The 19,435-nt window shown below is 47.5% G+C and overlaps 1 protein-coding gene across 2 annotated transcripts in view; it reads left to right on the top strand.

Annotated features, from left to right (window-relative positions):
- The window catches only part of SLC4A4 (solute carrier family 4 member 4), a 114,383-nt gene that overhangs the window by 93,819 nt on the left and 1,129 nt on the right, over positions 1 to 19,435 (top strand). For both annotated transcript variants that reach the window (XM_066549371.1, XM_066549370.1), the window contains exons 14-24: positions 1,024 to 1,295; positions 3,449 to 3,519; positions 3,846 to 4,034; positions 5,041 to 5,154; positions 5,516 to 5,677; positions 7,448 to 7,626; positions 8,246 to 8,318; positions 11,737 to 11,805; positions 13,044 to 13,217; positions 15,100 to 15,261; positions 17,701 to 17,797. In XM_066549371.1, coding sequence (XP_066405468.1) covers positions 1,024 to 1,295; positions 3,449 to 3,519; positions 3,846 to 4,034; positions 5,041 to 5,154; positions 5,516 to 5,677; positions 7,448 to 7,626; positions 8,246 to 8,318; positions 11,737 to 11,805; positions 13,044 to 13,217; positions 15,100 to 15,261; positions 17,701 to 17,797 — 1,562 coding nt within the window. The remainder of the gene's footprint in view (positions 1 to 1,023; positions 1,296 to 3,448; positions 3,520 to 3,845; positions 4,035 to 5,040; positions 5,155 to 5,515; positions 5,678 to 7,447; positions 7,627 to 8,245; positions 8,319 to 11,736; positions 11,806 to 13,043; positions 13,218 to 15,099; positions 15,262 to 17,700; positions 17,798 to 19,435) is intronic.

Genomic DNA, 19,435 nt, shown 5'->3' with positions numbered 1-19,435 from the left:
GAACTCCATCAGGTTAGGTGCCATGACTGCTTCCTGGCAAGACTGCTCCAGTGTCCAGCCACCCTCTGGGATAAGGTTTTTGCTCTATGTTCAATCTCAGTCAATCTCTAGGAAGGTAGGAGGGCTCTGCAGAGAGACCTGGAGTGGTTGGATGGATGGGCAGAATCCAGTAAGATGAAGTTTAATAAATCCAAGTGCCAAATCCTGCATTTTGGCCACAATACCCCCCACAATGCTATGGGCTGGGGACAGTGTGGCTGGACAGTGCCCAGGCAGAAAGGGACCTGGGGGTACTGGTCAAAAGCTGTCTGAACATGAACCAGCCAAGAAGGCCAATGGCTCCTGGCCTGGATCAGGAACAGTGTGGCCAGCAGGAGCAGGGAGGTCATTTTCCCTTGTACTCGGCCCTGGTGAGGTCCATTTTGAGCACTGTGTCTAGTTCTGGCCCCTCAGTTTGGGAAGGACATTGAGACCCTTCAGCCCATCCAGAGAAGGCAACGAGGGTGGAGAGGGGCTGGGAACACAAACCCTGTGAGAAACAACTGAAGGAGCTGGGGTTGTCTAGCCTGGAGAAAAGGAGACTCAGGGGTGACCTAATCACTCTCTACAACTCCCTGAAAAGGTGGCTGTGCTCAGGTGGGGTTGGTCTCTTTCTCCAGGCAGCACTGACAGAACCAGAGGACACAGTCTCAAGCTGCGCCAAGGGAAATATAGGCTGGATATTAGGAAAAAGTTTTTTACAGAAAGGATGATAAAGTATTGGAATGGTCTGCCCAGGGAGCTGGTGGAGTCACTATCCCTGGATGTGTTTAAAACAAGACTGGATGTGGCACTGGGTGCCATGGTCTAGCTGAGGTGTTGGGGCTGGGTTGGACTCAATGATCTTGAAGGTCTCTTCCAACCTGGTCATTCTGTGATTCAACGTCCCCTGACTCAGCTTTGTTCCATGTAACATCTGCTTTGTACTTCCCGATCTTATCTAACCCAATGTTTTCCTTTCTTGCCACCCTTGTCTTGTTGCAGGGACAATGACTTTGACTACCTGGAGTTCCGCCTCTGGATCGGCCTCTGGTCAGCCTTCCAGTGTCTCATTCTCGTGGCCACCGATGCCAGCTTCCTGGTCAAGTACTTCACACGCTTCACTGAAGAAGGGTTTTCCTCCCTCATCAGCTTCATCTTCATTTATGATGCTTTCAAGAAGATGATCAAGCTGGCAGATCATTATCCCATCAACTCCCAGTTCAAGGTGGACTATATCACTCATTACTCTTGTGCCTGTAAACCACTAGATCCAGGTAAGGGAGTGTTCATTACATCTCCAGTTTGTAGACAGGAGGTGGCCTTTACTCTCCTTTTCCCTTGTGCTGCAGCCCAGATAATAGGTAGATTATTCCTTCTTTATCGGTTGCCTTCAGATATCCTGTCTTAGTCTCTTAGAAGCTGAGAGGTAAATTCCATCCCGAGTGGAATGTCAGTGTTGCAGCAGGCCTCTCATTGGAGGTAGAAGTGAGCCAAGACACAGACTTTTGTTCAACAATGTGAAAAGGCTCCCAGTTTATTCTTCTCTACAACTGAGCCATCCTGACTGTGACTACAGCAAGCTCCTACTGTTGGCTTCCCTGGTGGACTCTGACTGCAGCTAATTCCTGCTTGACTATGACTGCATGTATTAGTTTGCAGAGTCTGCAGGCTGTTCCTGCTGGAATATGACTGCAGGCTCCAGCAGCAGGCTCTCACTGCAGACCCCTTGCAAACCTCACCACAGATCTTGTTCAGCAGCAGCTCTCTGCCTTATTTCGTCCATCCTCTACTTCTTCCTGGTTGTTCCTTCTTCCTCAGGGGTCGTCCTCCTCTTCAAGGTCCACCCCTGAGCAGCCAACCCATCCTTTTTGTCACACTTATCTTTATTAGTTACTGCTGTGACCCATTGAGGGTCATAAGGCTGTTCCTCTTCTTTGGTAGTTAGGACAGCTGTGACAGAGGCACGGTCACCTGTAATCCCTTCTTCTACACCTACATATCACAGTACAGCTGGCCTTCCTGGAACTCTTCCAGAGAGCATCATGACCAGTGGAGAAGCTGTTTCTGCAGCCCTGTCTCCTTGCATCCCCGTTCCAAATGGCATTCCAAATGCCATGAAGGGGCAGCAGTGGTGGCCAGGTCACTGCTGTGCAGCTGAGGTCACTGCCATGGAGCTCAGGCCACTCCTGTTTCAGGAGCTGGATTTATTCAAGGCGTTACCCAAACGTGGGTGGTTCCCACCTCCTGGCTGCACAGATGAGAGGGAAAGCACAAACAATTCCTTCCCTTCCAAGAAGGGAAGTGTATCCCCAGGGCAGCCTATCTCTGGAGTGTGGGCTGCACGGCAGATAGAGCCAGTGTACCTATGGCTCTGGGAACAAAGGGTTACAAAACCCAAATCCAAATTGAGAGAGGCTGGCTGTACCATTAGGGAAGTAGGACCACTCCTAGGATCCCACAACAATGGGCAGTGAGTAAGAAACTTGATCTGTGCCCAGAGTAAACTGCAGGTTATGTTGGCACACCCGTCCAACAGGAAAAGCTGCTGGCTGCTCCTCGCAGGTGTCAAGAGCCCGTTCCCTGGGGCTGGGTGCCTGCGTTCCCTATTAACACAGGACCTTGGTGAGCACAGTCTGCTTCTGCCTCTTCTGGAATGGCAGAGTGAATTCCTTCTTGAAACTAGGACGATGGGAACGGTCAATGCCAAATTGGAAGTCTCCACTTCCCATTGAAGCACTTGTGGCTCTCCAGGCATCCAAGTGAAAAAAGTTTATTTATGCAAAACCTCAGTCAGCCATGAGGAAAGGGGCCATGAGCCCATTTGCAGGAAGGATTGCATTTCTAAATGAAATTTCAAATTCATGATTCCTAATGCTTCAGAAGCCACAGGGAATGCTGCTGCTCCTTCTTTCAAAGAAATTATCCCCATCCTGTTGATTTCAATTTCTTGCTCTCTTTTTTCTTTCTTTTAATTCAAAACTCTGTTTATGCTGGACACTGAATCACATTTTGCTTTTCTGGGTATCTTTGGCGTTGTGCTTGCATTTGAAATCAATCATTAGGAGTGCTCTGTGGGTATTTAATTTAATCCAGAAATCATTAGGAAAATATTGGAAAGCTATGAAATATTATATTGTCTGTCTGGTTTTTTATGGTTTTTTTTTTTTTTTTACCATCAACTCAAAATATAATCCCAGTTGGTTTTGGGTTATGTTTCAATTAACCTTTTCTTTTTCTGTTTTGTGAGTGATTGATGATTGAGGCTTTTGAGTCTCTCTGAAACACTTGTGCCTCACTTTTCTGGAGAAAAGAGGTGGCAAACCGCTTGACAGAGACAAGAAATTATTTAATAATTGGAATTGTCTCTCCTTCCCAACTGTTTCCTGCATCCTGCTCACAATATTGCCTGTTTTCTTTTCTCTTGCAGTTAATAGCTCATTACTTAACAGGACAATGGTGCTGTCAGACTATGAGCTGGTCTCTCCCTCCTCTGAGCTGGTGAGTTCCCCTTGGGAAGGCAGGGATCACATGGCCTGCAGTCTTGTGGTGCCACTCTGCTGGCAACCTCTGGATAGTGAGGAGAAAGAAGTGGAGCTTGCTGGATCACATCCCTGTGTGGGGGAAGGAAGTTGAGGCACAGAGTAACAACCTCTTTTAGTCAAACACCAGCAGGAAAATGGTCTCACCCAAACCGTTCTGTGCCTCCATGATTTTAACATCTGCATGCTGCCTCCCTGTTCCTCTCAGATACTCTGTCACCATTCCTGTCCCACCATGGGCCAAGTATCCACATCCTTATGGAAACATTCCCTTTTTTCCTGCAGGCCAACAGCACCATTGACTGGGCAGCTCTGACAGCCAAGGACTGCTTGAAGTATGGGGGTCAGCTTGTGGGCAATAACTGTGACTATGTCCCTGACATCACCCTCATGTCTTTCATCCTCTTCTTTGGCACTTACACCTGCTCCATGGCCCTGAAGAAATTCAAGACCAGTCGCTACTTTCCCACCACTGTAAGTATCTCCTGTCACGCCCTCAGTCTTTGTGAGGGCACAGCTCAGCCTTCCTTTTGGAGCTGCTGTCCTGCACACAGGGAGGGATGCTCTGCAAGGAAGCAGTTGGGATAAAAGTGCAGCTGGTTGTTGGATCTGGTTGTCAGAGAGATGTCTGGGATTGCTCCCAGTGGATCTGGAGAGCACAGGTAAGGCAACAGAAGAGCCAAGAGGAGCTGTAACCTGCTTGGGTAATGTGGCAGGGGTCTTAAAGGTGCTGAAGGCAACCCTTCCAAGCTTTCAGGCACGTCTCAGGTGCATCTGCCTGTTTTGTCCCTTGGTGAGGCTCCCAGGCCAGGCGTGCGAGCCAAAGCCGTTTCTCTCTGAGACTGCCCCGTTTCTGGCATCCTGACACACAGGGATTTATCCTGCATGGATGTTTACTGTTCCACTGTGTTACAATTGAACCCCTCTTATTTTTAATACAAAGGAAACAAATTCCATCTGGGCTGGAATGCAGCTCAATTTATCTGTAACCATGCAAACCCAAGAAACCTGGAAGGAACAGGAGCTCTGGAGAGCTCACACAGTTCCAGGCTAGCACAGTGTACCTCCTGTCTGGTTAAATTCTGGGGTCTGATCACTGGCAGCTCTAAGTTGTTGTATTCCAGTGACTTCAGGAGAGCTGCAGTCTTAGGGATTTAGCTGGGAAGCCTGGTTTGTTTTCCTGTCTGCTTAGTTTGACTTATTACTTGAACAGCAAACAGTGTAATCTCTGCCAGTCCTTCAGAGTATCTCATTTGTGGAAGTTTGTGCTGTTTCTATGCCTCCATTTAGGCTTTCAGAGAACACAGTAAAGTACCAAGGCATGTGTGGCAAATGGCACTGGACATGATGGTGGCCATATTTGTGGGGGAAGAAATGATGAGCTTGTCCTGCCAGGGTTTGCCATGTGGACACTAAAGCATGGGTGAAATGCTGTTCTGTGGTGCTAACTCCTGTGGTTATGGTACCACGTCTCTTTCAGGCCCGGAAGCTCATCAGTGACTTTGCCATTATCCTGTCCATTTTGATCTTCTGTGGAATTGATGCCCTGGTTGGTGTGGACACACCAAAACTAATTGTGCCAAGTGAATTCAAGGTATGTTGTTGTCAGCTTGTTTGCTGGCTTTTGGAAGAGGTTCCTTTTCCCTTGCACTTTCCCTGTATGAAGTGACTTGCCCTCAGAATGGGAATGTAGTCAGCAGTCTGGAAAGGGCCTGTTTACTCAGAGGGTATGGGTTAGGAGGCTTTTTGTTAGCATCATTTTAATTGGCTGGTTTATCTCCTAAATTCTGCCTCCATACTTGGAGCCTTTGACTGGTGTTAATGGATAGGATGAAATTTCCACAAACCGGAAGTGTCTCCCTGGAGTTCCATTGCTGGAAGCAGACCTGGCTTTGGGATTTCATCACCCCTGTACTGTGCCTCTAACACAAGCTTTCTTTTCCTTGACTTCAAAGCCAACCAGTCCCGAGAGGGGTTGGTTTATCCCACCTTTTGGAGGGAACCCGTGGTGGGTGTACCTGGCAGCAGCCATCCCTGCCCTGCTGGTGACCATCCTTATCTTCATGGACCAGCAGATCACCGCTGTCATCGTCAACAGGAAGGAGCACAAGCTCAAGGTGGGTGTGCCTTGTGCCTGGAGCACGGGCAGGAGCTTTTCCTCCTGCCACCTTCCTCCCCATGGACATGAGCCTATTCCCTGGCACTGGCTGCTGTTTCTAAGCAGGAAAAGTGGCTTTGTGGCCAAAGCTGCACGGTGCTGTCAAATACCAGCAATAAGCTGGAGAGATTTGGGACATACCGAGGGCATAGCCTCAGTTGGATGTTATTTAAAGAGCTGATATGTAACAGCCTAAAATGTAGTCATGTTTTTAAAACAAACTTTCCAGACCAGTGATATGCAGTTTTTCATGCCTGTAGGGTTTTTTTCTGTTCCCCTGCATGGTCAGTTCTATTGAAAAATATTAAATTCCTGTGAAAGAAGATTGTCTCTTCCTGCTCACAGGGCATGTTTCAAGTGGTCTGACCTGTGGGAGTAATGGCTTCCTCAAAACACAGGCAATGGTGGGTCATTATTGAGATACCTGCTTTATCAGTTATCAGGACAGCTGTTGGAAATGGGAAGGGAGCTTCTGCTTGGAAAAGAGGAGGATGTTTCAATTTATGTGGTCACTGTAAACATTAGACAAGTAATGCGTAATTTAAGACCATCCTGAGCCCAACCTGGAGGAGAGAGTTGAAGTACCAGGGAATGGGGAAACGCTTCTTATGAACAGTGATGACTGCTGGCTGATGGTCCAAAAAACCCCTCAGAACATCCTTGTTTGCTACCTGGATCTGAGCAGATAAACTCAATATTGGGCCCTCATGTTCCTCAGAGATGGCTAAACAGTTTTAGGTCTGTCTCTTGCACCTAACCAAGCAGACAAAGCATTTTCTTCAACACTGTAAGAAAATATTCACTGTTCTTCCCTCATGAGGAAGAGGCCCCTCATCTCTGCAGCTTATGAACCACTGAATGTGGTTTTGCTGTCAGCACTGGCTGTACTTTTTTAGTAACAAAGTTATAAACACTCCAGTACTCCAAAGTACTGTTCGATGTAAAAAATGTATTCCCTGCTTCCTTTGTTTATAGTGTGAGTATGGTATTTTGTGGAATTGACAGTTCACAAGCCCCATCTTGTTGTTCCACACCAAAAAACACTTCTATACACAAGATCTGCTGTAGGAAAAAGGTTTTTTTTTCTGCTCATCCCTTGCTGAAGTGTTGGCAGGGTATTGCTGGGTGCCCATCCTGGTGCCACCAGCCAGCCAAGGTAAGCAGTGCACGTGTCAGGAAAACAGTGAGGACTATTCAAGAGAAGCTGGATTACCCTCCCTCCTGGGTCATCCTAGGCCTGGATCATTTGTTTTTTCCAATAAAATCAAGCTGAATGGGATTTTAAAAAGGTTAATCTGTTTTAAAATAGCAAACCTTAGAGGTTTGTCCGCTGTTTTTCTGAAGATCCCTGTTCTTGGTGGCTCTTTTGTTTCTTCTCTGTTTCTTCTCTTGGCACTTGTAACTGCTGGAATTCCTGTTTTATTTCATTACAGGATTTTGAAAATAGAGGATCAGAGGTGTTTGAAAAGGAGTCAAGAACAAGGGCAGCTTTCTCCTTTGGGTAGGGAATGAGGCTTCAGCTGTTCCTGTTGCACTCCTGAAGGAGCATGGGGTTGTGTCCCAAGGGAGATGCTTCCTTATGCTGTTCACAGGATCTGATGTAGTTCTGGTGTTTGGCTCTGTTGGCCAGGATGCTGCAGAAGGAAATGCTGCCTGTCCAGTGTGCCTCTGCCCTGCTCCAGAGGCATTTGGAATAATTAAGCTGAAGGTTGTTTGTCTCCCACCACAGAAAGGTGCTGGATATCATCTGGATTTGTTCTGGGTGGCCATTCTGATGATTGTGTGCTCCTTTATGGGGCTGCCCTGGTACGTGGCTGCTACCGTCATCTCCATCGCTCACATCGACAGCCTGAAGATGGAGACGGAGACTTCAGCCCCTGGAGAGCAGCCCAAGTTTTTGGGAGTGAGGTATGTCCCACCAGGAAGTCTCAATTACCTTGTTTGCCTGCAAAATCCTTTTGCACAAATAATTTTGTGCTGCCTTCTCCCTATTTCCAAAGCCAGGTCCTTGGGCGAGCCCCCTTGTGGCTCCTCCAAAGTTTACTTGGCCACATCAGGTGCAGTGTTCCTGTGTTAAAGGAAATAAATTTCCTGCAGGCTTCTCTATCCAGGCAAATGAAGCAAATTCCTTAGTAAATGTAATGCTCAAACATACAAGCCTATCATACCTAGTGCAAGCAGCTTTACTTAATGAAACATCTTTTTCATGTGTTTGGGTGCCTTAATTAAGTGGTCCAAAGTGCTTCCAGTGGGACTACTCCTGGAAATCAGGCAGCTTATTTAGGTAACGAGATGGAAATTTTAGGGCCTGGCTTTCAGCATTCTGAAATATTACTGGCCGAGGTGTTTTTGGGTGTGGAGGGCCAATGGTGGAACAAAACTGTCTGAGGTTTAAAACAGAGGTCTGGCTCAGGATCCAGCCATTGGCATGAGGCCGTTGGATGAAAAATGTGGCTGCAGAAATGAGTTTTGGGGATTCCTGTTGGTGTTCAGTACTTGGGGTCCTGACTCACTGATGTTGTTTCAGGGAGCAGAGAGTCACTGGTGTGATCGTTTTCATCCTGACCGGGGTGTCTGTCTTCATGGCTCCCATCCTGAAGGTAAGGATTGTTCACAGTTCTTTGATGGCTTAAATCCTTTTGGAAGGAAACACCAACATGGTTGTAGTGTGCTAGAACAGTCACCAAGTTCAGGGCTGGGGTTCTTGGGCACTGTGGTCTTTTTATTTTAAGGTTATTTCTCCATGTTTGCATAAAGTTAAGCTCCCTTTTCTTTTATGATTTCTTTTTATGATTTCTTTTATACCTCCACTCTTTGTTTTATGGAAAACATATTCTGGATAAAGCTCAAAGTATGGAAAACATGTTCCTGGAGGAAGCAGTGCAATTAAATGGCATTTCTTAGTCTTCTGAACCGTTTTTTTCCTGTAAGTTTAGCCAAGGCTCTGGATAGATGTGCTGCTGATGGACCATTGCATTTAGGTAGGTTGCTGTTTTCCAAGACCAGAGATTTGGTGCATGTAGCCATGGAGAAATGCATCCTTAGTGGATCATCAGATTGTAGAAGGAAACTGGAGAACCTGTCTTGTGGAGGATGCTGCCTTCTCTGGGGATAGTGATGGAAGTGGTGCCAAGCATGGACATACTGTCCAACAGGAGGTGTCAGCTGTAGGAGCCCTTATCCATGGATCCCTAGGCCTATGGTAGGAGCAGAAGATGTCAGAGCAGCAGCACTGTGTGTTGTAACCACGGCACTGAGCAGATGGGTGTCTGGAAGAGCGTTTGTGGAGGCTGCACAGGAGATTTTGGAGATTGCAGGGCCAGTGAGGCACAGTGTGATGTAAGCCTGAGGGGAGGAGGCAGGCAGGGAACAGTGACTCTGCCTGTGGAGAGAGTGGAGACAGTGGCTTTCCATGCCAGTGTGTTCCTGTTCTTAATTTCTAAGGCTGTTTGTACAGCTCGAATTTTGGTGTCTCAGGTAACAGCTTCCACCTCCACACAAACAGGCATTTCCATGCCTTTAATTTAATGCCTGATTGTGATAATCCTGTTTTTTTAGTTTATGTGACCTTTCCCTGCAAGATCCCTCTTCCTCTATCCCACTGGGGGCTGTTACTTCCCCTGTTATTGCTTCAGTCATTCATTATTTGTCTGTGCTTCCCCTAAGACAATGTGTGGGGAAGATCCTCGCTGGAGGACGCCTGAGGATAAGTCAGCATGCTGCTGGCCCACGTGCCAGCGGGAAGGACCTGGCAGGATTTCAGGACCTTTAGCAAATTCCAGTGGCAGGGTCCTGCTGGAGAGAGCTGCACTGCTAAATGCATTGCAGAACATTTCAGTCTTCTCCTGCCAGCGGCAAATTGAACGCTGACAATCCCAAATTTAATAAACTAGGCAATCCACGGAATAATCCCAGCTTTGTTTGCTGAGGGCTTTACGGTGGTTGTGCTGGTTTTGGATGGTGGTGGTGTTTCTGCTCAGCCCAGGCAGATCTCCACAGAAACATCCTTGGCCCTGCTGGGAGGGTGACTAGCACTTTCCTATAAATACAGTTTTAGTCCTGTTGGCCTGCATCAGCTTTGTTTGGGTGCCAAAGCCAGCACCCCCATCGTTAGGGAATGCTTTGCCAAGAGAAAGTCTTCCAAAATGACAGCACCACTTGCTGCTCTGCAGGCTCAGGTACTGAGGTTTCACCTCAGGATGATGTACAGGATTAATCATCATGGAATGCTGAAATTTTTCTTACTTTTAAAATACCCCATGGAAATAAATAGAAGAGCAGGAGAGGAGAGCAGTGAAAATGAGCTGGCAAGCTCAGCTCTTGCTTACTGTATTGTGTTGTGTGTCATCCCTGAGATCCAGTGAGGGCTTTGAATCCCATGGTCACCCACAGCTTTGTGAAGCCCCTGCCAGGTCCCTGTCCCTCTCACAGCAGAGCTGTTGGCAGAGCCCAGAAAAAGCTGCAGAAAAAGCTTTTACCTTCAGATGGGAAACAGCAGTGTGGCTCACTCGAGGGAGCAAATAAACCAAGAGAAGGATGAGGTAGCAGTTGAGAAGCTCGCAGGAGGGGACAGGCAGTGAGACTCGGGAAGGAAGGAGAAATGCAGGCAGGGAGGCTCTGGATAGCATATGGCTGGGTGACTTTGGTGCTCATGTGGCCCCAGGGAGATGCCTGCTGGAAGCAATGAGCAAGGTGGTGGGGAATATGCTAAAACACTGGATAGCTGCTGTGTTGTTTGCCTCTCTAATGAGCTCAGTGCAGGGGTTGGAAGGGAAGGTTATGTATTCCCAGCACAGGACTGCTCAGAGCAGTGGGTGCCATCGCCTGGCTGTGGCTGCCATTCAGTGGCAGTCCCCTGGCACTGCACTAGGGACTATCCTTTGGAGCTCATTCCATCCTCCCTGGGCACCAGTAAATCCCACAGAGGCTGGTACTCAGCTCCTGCCTGTTGTTTGTTCCAGGCATCCCTGTTCCTGTCATGCCAGGCAGGCTGCCCACCCTTCTGGTGAGGGACAGAGACTCATTCCAGGCAGCCTGTCTGCTGCTTTCCCTGCACCTTCCTCACTTCCAAAGGGAGATGTGCCCCATGTGGAGATATGGGCAGCACTTGGCACTTTGAGGGAGCAGAAAGTGATGTTTGAAAGAACACGTCCTGGCAACAAAGAAAGGAAGTCAGTCCTGTATTTGGGAGTAATTCTGGATTAATGTGTGTGAGAGACGGAGCAGGAAGAGATTGGGTTGGTACGACTGTTGTTGCTCAGGTGGGACTCCAAAGAACATCCTTTCTGTGTGGATTTGCATGGTTTACTGAGCTGGACTGACATGGAATCACAGGATTGTTTCAATTGGAAAAGCTCTCTAAGATTACCCAGTTCCACCAGCACTGCCAAAGTCACCACTAAACCATGTTCCCAAGTGCTGCCTTTAAATTCCTCCAGAGATGGCAACTCCAGCACTGCCCTGGAAACCATGTGCCAGGGCTTGACAACCCTTTCTGTGAATGTGTTTTCCTAATATCCTACCTAAACCTCCCCTGGCACAACTTGAGTTACCTGGGAAAACAGGGTGTACCACAAACTACAGGATTGTTCTGCCTTTCCTTCTTCTCTGCCTTCTGTTTCTAGTCACACCACAAATCAGACGTGAAAGGCAGTTTGAAGCTCACTGGAACATGTTTGCCCACCTGTTCCTTGACTTGCTGAGTGACTGGAATCATCCCCTCTGGACAAGATGTCCAAGTCCTGGTGAACTGGGAGAGTGTGATTGCACAAATGTCCTTGTGTCTCTCAGAACACAGCAGGAGGATTTATTGTTTATTCAGCTTCATTTTATGAATTACATATTTACATATTGTTTATTCAGCTTTATTACTTCCATGGCTTCATTCCTCTCTGTCATCCCCCCGTGGGTGCAGTTTGAATGGCTGACAGGCTGGGAATGTTGTCCCACCACGTGTTAATGGTGTGTGGTGTACAGGGAGGTTCTCACCTGGGCTCTCCTGCTCTTCTTGTCCCACAGTTCATTCCCATGCCTGTGCTCTATGGTGTCTTCCTCTACATGGGAGTTGCGTCCCTCAACGGCGTGCAGGTGAGTGATCAGCCAGCACAGGGCTTCTCCCACAGCCCTCCAGCTTTACTCTTCTCCTTCACTGCCTCCTCCTCCTTCCCAAGAAGCCCATGAAGGGTGGCAGCTGCTGGCAAACTTAGCCACAAGCCCAGGTGTCCTGAGATGGCAGACCAAGCGACAGTGGCCAAGTGGGCACTGGCAGTGCCAGGGGTGCTTTGTGAAGACCTGGGTCCATCTTTGGCAACCAGGATGGGGCTTGGGGCAGCCTGGTCTGGTGGAAGGTGTCCTTGCCCATGGCAGGGGGGTGGAACAAGAGGATCCCCTTAGGATCCCCTCCAACCCAAACTATTCCAGGATCCTACAGGCTTCTGCCCCAGCTCAGGCTCACTCCCTGAGGGTAGTTTGGGTCCTGTGCCACAGACTGAAGGCAAGGAAGGAGGATGATTTATGGCAGCAGGGTTGTTCCTCAATGCTAAGGAGCAGGGACATTGTTCTCCAGGGAGGGGAAGCCACTGCCCTCTCTTTGCCGTTGAGGAAATCTTACATAAGGAGCTACTCTCATGCCCAGCACCTGTAGCTGGCCCAAAGAGGCTGGAAGTGGTTTTGTTGCTTTCTGGCACCCTGTTAATTGAGGCCTTTCTTTTTCATGCTGGGTTGTGCCCTGAGGGGAAGGGACTGCCTGTTCTGTGAGCCCCAGAATTCCCTCAGGCATTCTGTAAAACAGCTCCAGCTTCCATTCAGTGCTGCGGTTCCATCTGGTCCTGGCATTGGCAGTGAGCCCGCGCTCCGCCAGGGGACAACGAGGGGATTGTCCTGCTGCCCCGGGCCGGCTCTCCTGGAGGGGATTTCCCCTGCTCCCGACCCAGGTGGTGGGGGGGGCTGGGATCAACGGTGTTTTGTACTCACTGAGAAATCCCCATTTTGGTTTAACTCCAAATCCATCCGGTCCAGCACAGGGCGCAGGGACACTGCTGGGAAAGCTGCCCATCTTCCTGGCTCTTTGGTGAGGTGCTGTTCTGTTTTCTGGCAAGGCAATGTCTGCCCTCGCCTCTGTTGACCTCTGCTCCTGATTTATTTGGAGAAAACAAAAGCACTGCTCCTAAAGGCTGAATATCTTTCCTTGGCAGGAGAAGGGAAGGGGAGGACAGCAAAAATTCCCCAGAGTGTGATGCTGACCCTGGTTTGGGCATTCATCTTCTTTTCTCTCTTTTTTGTGCATCCTGGGTTTCATTTCAACATCTCTTCCTTTTCATTTCCAGTTCATGGATCGGCTGAAGCTGCTCTTGATGCCTCTAAAACACCAGCCTGACTTCATCTACCTGCGTCACGTCCCGCTGCGCAGGGTGCACCTCTTCACCTTCCTGCAGGTGGTGTGCCTGGCCCTCCTCTGGATCCTCAAATCCACCGTGGCTGCTATCATATTCCCGGTCATGGTAGGTGTTGCTGTCCTTCCCAGCCCTCCCTTTCCCCCTTGGACACTCCTGTACATGTGTAAATCCAGCCTCTCCCTGGCGAGTCTGTGCCTCACAGCTCCACTCATGGCACTCAGGGGGCTCAGTGTGGCTGTGGCTGCCTTTCCATTAATCCTCTGGAGGAAAATGAGCCTGGTAAGTTAATTTTTTCCCAGGAAGGTGTAGTTAGTGTTGACCAGTCCTGGCTGCCAAGGCTAGATTTGCTGTGGTTTCTCCTTGGGCTGCATGAACCAAGGAGAGGTGCAGAATTTCTGGCTTAGCCCACACTAGCTACCAGATGCAAAATGTCTCCCTGGCTTTTAAATAGCACAAATTGACAGAACCAAGAAGGAGGCTAAGTGCTTAGAGAGGTGCCAAAGGGAGGGAAAGGGAATGTCTCTTTTCCTTGGACTCCAGTAAAAAGACACTAATGTTGTTTATCATCTGTGGGTGACTATTCATATTATTACTGGAGTTATAGACACAGCTAGGCACTCTGGCTTGGAGATGGGTCTGACTTGTGCAAAAGGCAAAGTTTTATGAAAGTCCTGAATAATTCTTGATCCCAGGTCACCTAATTTCAGGTTTATGGACATGTAAAATCTGAGTTGTGGGGGCTGGTAGGAGCTGCAGTGCTTATTTAAGGGAGAGAGGGAGGGAGGACAGAACCCAGGTGAAGAACAAGATGGTGAAATGAGAAAAGATGATGCCAGTTAAAAAAAATCCTCCAAATGTTCCTGCTGAGACACATGCTCCTGTGAAAGATGTTGAAAATCAGTAATTCCCACTGATGTGGCATTCCATCGCAACTCCATGGCTGTGTTGCACTGATGTTGGAAGCTGAATCTAAAATCTCTTTGCTTGTGTTAGAATCTGATTGCAACCCAAGGCTGACCAAGTTTGTTAGAATGCTGCAGACTCAGGGAAGGCACAGCCACAGCTTTGATGGAGCTGGATATGATGGCAAAAAGCTCAATTTTCTGCACTCATGAACAAAAAAGCACAAACTTCAGTTTGTGAGGATTCAGCCAGTGGTCAAGTCCCTGTTTATTTGGAGGAAAGGCATTTTCAGCACAGTAATCCACAGTGGGATGGTCACAGTGTCTGTGTGGTATCTTTCCCCCTGAGTAATTCCTCACGTCCATAATCGTGCCTCAGGTTATGCAAGTCAGAGCCTGAGATCTCCTGGGAATTGTTTGTGCTGTGCATCAGGATGGCCTGGCACAAAGCTGTCCTTAAAGGCAGCTTCTTGGGAATAGGTTACAGCTCCCAGCCTGTTGCTGTACCCACTGCAAAGCCTGTGTGAGATCTCAGTGGCCTCTGCTGGGGCTGTCAGACCCAGTGTCCATGTAAGCACCCATTTCTGACATGTCCCTTCCTTCTTTCCCAGTGCTTTTGTTGCAGTCTTGCATAGAATAAGCTTTTACTCCAGTTTCCTGCTGCCACAATCCCAGTAAGCTTTATTCTGCAATCTCTGGGGGCGTGGATTGGCCCTTGTCTGATTTCTTAAGAGAAAGAATTTCAACTGGGCAAGTGGTGAGAAATAAGTCAAGGTTTTATTACCCAGGCTGTCCTGTGAACCTGCCTCCAAAAGTAAATGAAAGTGCTCATTTTTTTTCTCTTTATTTCCTAATACAGGTGTATTATATACAGGAGTATCCACTGCTTCTGATTTTTTCTGACATGAGGCAGTCACAGCACAACCTCTTAAGCTGACAGAGATGTCCCGGGTGTTCACCACCTTCTTTGTATGTTCATTTACAGCCAGAATTCAAGAGTGTGGGCTTAGAAGCAGAACTGAGAGGAATGCAGTGTGCCAAGTGAAAGGTAAAATGTGACTGGGAATCCCTCTCTGCCTTTGCAGATCTTGGCCCTGGTGGCAGTCAGAAAAGCCATGGACTACCTCTTTTCCCAGCATGACTTAAGCTTTCTTGATGACGTCATTCCAGAAAAGGACAAGAAGAAGAAAGAGGATGAGAAGAAGAAGAAAAAGAAGAAGGGCAGTATGGACAGTGACAATGATGATGTAAGGAGCTTCCTGCTCTTGTCACATTGCTCCTCCCTAGGTAGCTAACCCCCTGCACATTCCATGCCCTGCCCAGTGCTGAGGCTGGACATTTGTCAGCCACTTGTGGAGCTGACAGCTCGGTCTGCCACTGCTGCAGCTAATGGGTCCCAAAGAAAACTTAATTCCTACACTGCCTTCCCTTTTCCAGCCTGTGGTGGGTGGTTTGTGCATTGCTAGGGGTGAGGTTACACTTTCCAAGAGCACCAGGTACCTGCTGAGATGTCATGCCCCTTGCTAGAATGCCTCTCATCACCCTACCTCCTCCAGCTTCCCTCCTATGCTTTTCTCCCCTTTGTTGTCTTTTACATTTTAGGAGGAGAATGCTTTTCAACAGCAGCTCCGGTCCTACTGGTTTTCTTTTTTATTTTTCAAGTATTTTTGTAATGGCTCTTTTGGAAAGCACAAAATAGGTGTGATTTGTCATATTGCAGGAAAAGCTGCTTGGTGTTGGTAAAACTCATCACCTCCATGTTTCCTGAGCATCTGTGCCCTCTGCAGTGCACTCTGGTCCTACCTCAAGTGGCAGCATGCCCTAAATAGTGAAAAGTGACCTGGGCTAGGCCAGACTCATGTGCCTTTGACTGTTCTCTTTCCTCCTGTATATATAAGAAGAAGAAATGTAGTCTTGGTGCCTTTAAATGTTCTCCTGCTCAGGTCTAACTCAAATGCTTTAAATTTATGTTGAAGTGCTAAACACATTCCATGGTGAGTTCTAAGCAGGGTGTCACTTCTTCTGCTCATGTCCCTTTCCTGGGCTGTAGGGAGAGGTAAGGTCACCTGAAGCTGGGAAAGCTTTTAGCACAGCAGGAAAAACAGCTGGGAGGACTGGCTTTTAGTTGAGACAGCAAGCTGCCCTGTCCCATCATTGCTCCAGCTCCCAGGGTTTTCTTTAGCACCCTTGAGTAAACCCAGATGAGAGTAAAAGGGGCCCTGCTGAGGAATCAGCAATGGTTTGGCTCCATCCTCTCCTCCTGACTGGTGTGAATCCAGCAGTGTATCCCCAGCCATGGCTTCCCTCTCTCCTGTCTGTTTTAAGGTATTTCCTCTCTTCCCAGGCTTTTCCTGAATTCCAGGTACAGTAATTAATCTAATGGGTAAGATATTTTATGCAAAATATTGGTCCTTAACTCTTGCTGGTTTTTTTCAGCACTTGCTTTTCCCAGCTTCCTGAACATACAGCACTGGGCAATTACTGGTTGGATCATTTTCATCCTTTGCCTTCCAGAAATATCCACCCCCAGAGTCAATCCTGTGGGATCTGGGGATCCAATGCATGGATCTGAGTTCAGCCAAGGGAGTTGCTGGGTGTTGCTTGTGCTTTCTTTGAGTTCTGCTTGTCCCTCAGCCTCATAAAAATAGTCCTGAGGAAACATCTTGATGTTGGAGTATGAAATAAGGCACTGGATATCAGTTATGTTAAAAAATAAATTAAAAATAAGAATAATAATCCAGGAAGAGCCAGTCTCTGGCCTCCTTAGTGTTTTCCTGCCCTGACTGGAAGGTCTCCTCCCTCTACCCTGTTGTTGTGGGTCTGGTTCTCTTCAGGAACAAAGATGTCCCAACATTTCTGGCAAATCCCACCTTCCTGCCTTTGCCAACTTAGGCAGTAACAGCCTTTCCTTGGCTTTGAGGAGTTCCCTTTATTTTTAAAAAAGCCAAACAATTCCAAGCACTCCTGTTGAGCCAAAGCAGGTGGGTGATAGAAGGCAGTGGGGGTGAAATCCTGCTGGTGCCCCAGCTCTGGGGGACTCCAGCTTTTCCCTGTGCCCCATCCTGAGCTGGTTGCTGTTTCTCTGGCTGGGCCAGGGTTACAGAATTCTTCCAAGGGCTCTACAATTGCTGAACCAGAGCTGTAACTAAGACTGGGGTTGACTCCACTTGCATTAAAGAGGGAGCTGAGCCAGTCTGATGTAAGGAGCCTCTGCCATGTCATATCTGGGCCCTGTGGAGCAATTGGGAACAAGCAAGGGCTCTTACAAGAATCCCAGCAGGATGAAGGGTTTGGAGGAGCTTTTCCAGCAGCCAGGGCCCTGCTGTGTCTGCCCACAAATGAATTTTCCATCTCTATTTCCTGCAGCTGACTCCAGGCAGAAGGGGATGGTGTCTTTTATTGACGGTGGGGTGGGAAAGGAGGAGATGTATTACAATTTACAATCCCACAGGATGATTCTTTTCTGTTTTATTTTTGGAGTATGAGGGTAATCAAGGCAAGTGGGATGCAGTGGGGAACCAGTGGACTCCATCAGGCAGCTATGCTGGAGGATGCTTTTCTCTTTTCCCTTCTTTTCTTTTACCTGTTCCTACAGAACTGTGTGAAGGATAATTTTAATGTGTGGGAGACAATGAGGGAGAGAGCAGTGGGAATATTCTAAGACCTTCTACACGTTTCTTTCACAGTCTGACTGCCCCTACTCAGAAAAAGTCCCAAGTATTAAAATACCAATGGACATCATGGAGCAGGAACCTTTCCTAAGTGATAGCAAACCTGCTGACAGTGAGTAGAACTAAGCTCTTGCATGCCTGCTTGACTCTCACTTGCACTACAAAACTATATTTGTGTCTATTTAGTGATTTTTAAAATAATTTTTAATCTTTCCTTTTACTTCAGAAGTATTCTCTTGTTCTTTTTTTTTCCCTCTCCTTTTTAATTTCCAGGCCCCTGCTTTATGACAGATTTTGCTTTTGTGAGCTTTTTTTTCCTTTGCTGGTTACAAAGTCAATGTTATTCCTTCTGGTGCCTCCAGTTTAAGTGCTTTTCTCCAGCTCCTGACAGGTCTCCTGGCCACCCACTCTCTCTTCCTCTCCTCTCCCTCTCCCCCTTGGTGTTAACCTGCTGATGGTGGGGTTTATTTTTTTTTTCCACTGAGCCTTGTGTTCTGGATTTGCATTGCTGTCCTGTCACTGTTTGTTCCCCTAGGTGCCAAGCAGTTGCAAAAATCAGCATTTAACAGAGTAATTATTTATTTGTGTCATTAAGCTGCACAGGCAGAGATCAGTTGGCCATTAACATATTTCCCTTCTTAGGTGGTTTGTGCTCTTCTTTTAGGATTTAATTTCTGATGTTAATAGCTGTAATTGGTTAACTTAATCTTTATTTTCAGTCATTCCCACTTTACATTTTCCTCTTTTAAAAGTGAGGAATCACAGCGGACCTTGGTGGTTTTGCCTTTGGGATGACTTTTTAACATACTAAGGGTGTCAAATGCCCTTTTCCTCTGAGGGGGAGGGGAGAAGTACAAACTAAATAAAATAGTGCTACTGCCTGGCCAGTGCTTCCTAGGAGCAGGATCTAACCCCTCACATCTTTAGATCCTTAAATTATCCATGGGTCTTAGGAGTTGGAAGCCAGGTTCCTTTCCTTTTGGTAGCATATAGAGCCCTCAGGGAATGGTAAGCCTTACCCTGTGGCTTTTAGATACAGAGACACTCTGTATCTAAAAGAGTTTGGGATATAAAATAAAAACATTGGAAAGGAAGCATTTTCTTGGCTATTTGGATATCCTCAATGTTTTGCTGATGTCAGCACATCATCCAAAATCAGCCACAGGCAACCTCATATCCTCCTCATTCCATGTATTTAGTGCATTCCTGATACTAAAAACAAACTGCATCCTAAATACTGTTACTCAGGATTTCAGGATCAGATGCCTTTTTTCCAACATCTTAAGGGCTAAAATAGTTAGTTGTGGCATCAGCCTGGTTCTTGGGATGCCCTTGGAGATGGAACAGATAAAATCAGCCATGGGCTGAACTGTAGTTGGTTTGTGTATTTATACATTTTTATAATCCAGTATTTTATTTGCTGCTTTCTAATTAAAAGCAATGCAAAATAAAAAATAAAACATATCAGGCCACTGGAATACCAAAAAAACCCAAAAAACTGGAATGCAGCACCACTGTGGGATTGTGCTTGAGTGTAACTGTGATCCAGGGCATATTCCTGGCAGTGCCACTGACAGCAGCTTTCCTGCAGCAAGAGCAGGACCAGGACTGTCATTCCCAGAGAACATGGCTCCCACAGAGTCAGCAGAGGGAAGCCACCCTGTGTCTCCCAAGGACTTGGGTGTGACAGAGGGGGGTAACCCAGGGGGACAGGTCCCAGGTAAGTGTCAGGCCCCAAACAGGGGGGAAC

Source organism: Molothrus aeneus, chromosome 4 (genome assembly GCF_037042795.1).
Source record: "Molothrus aeneus isolate 106 chromosome 4, BPBGC_Maene_1.0, whole genome shotgun sequence".
NCBI lineage: Eukaryota > Metazoa > Chordata > Aves > Passeriformes > Icteridae > Molothrus > Molothrus aeneus.
This window is presented reverse-complemented; position numbering and strand designations above follow the sequence as displayed.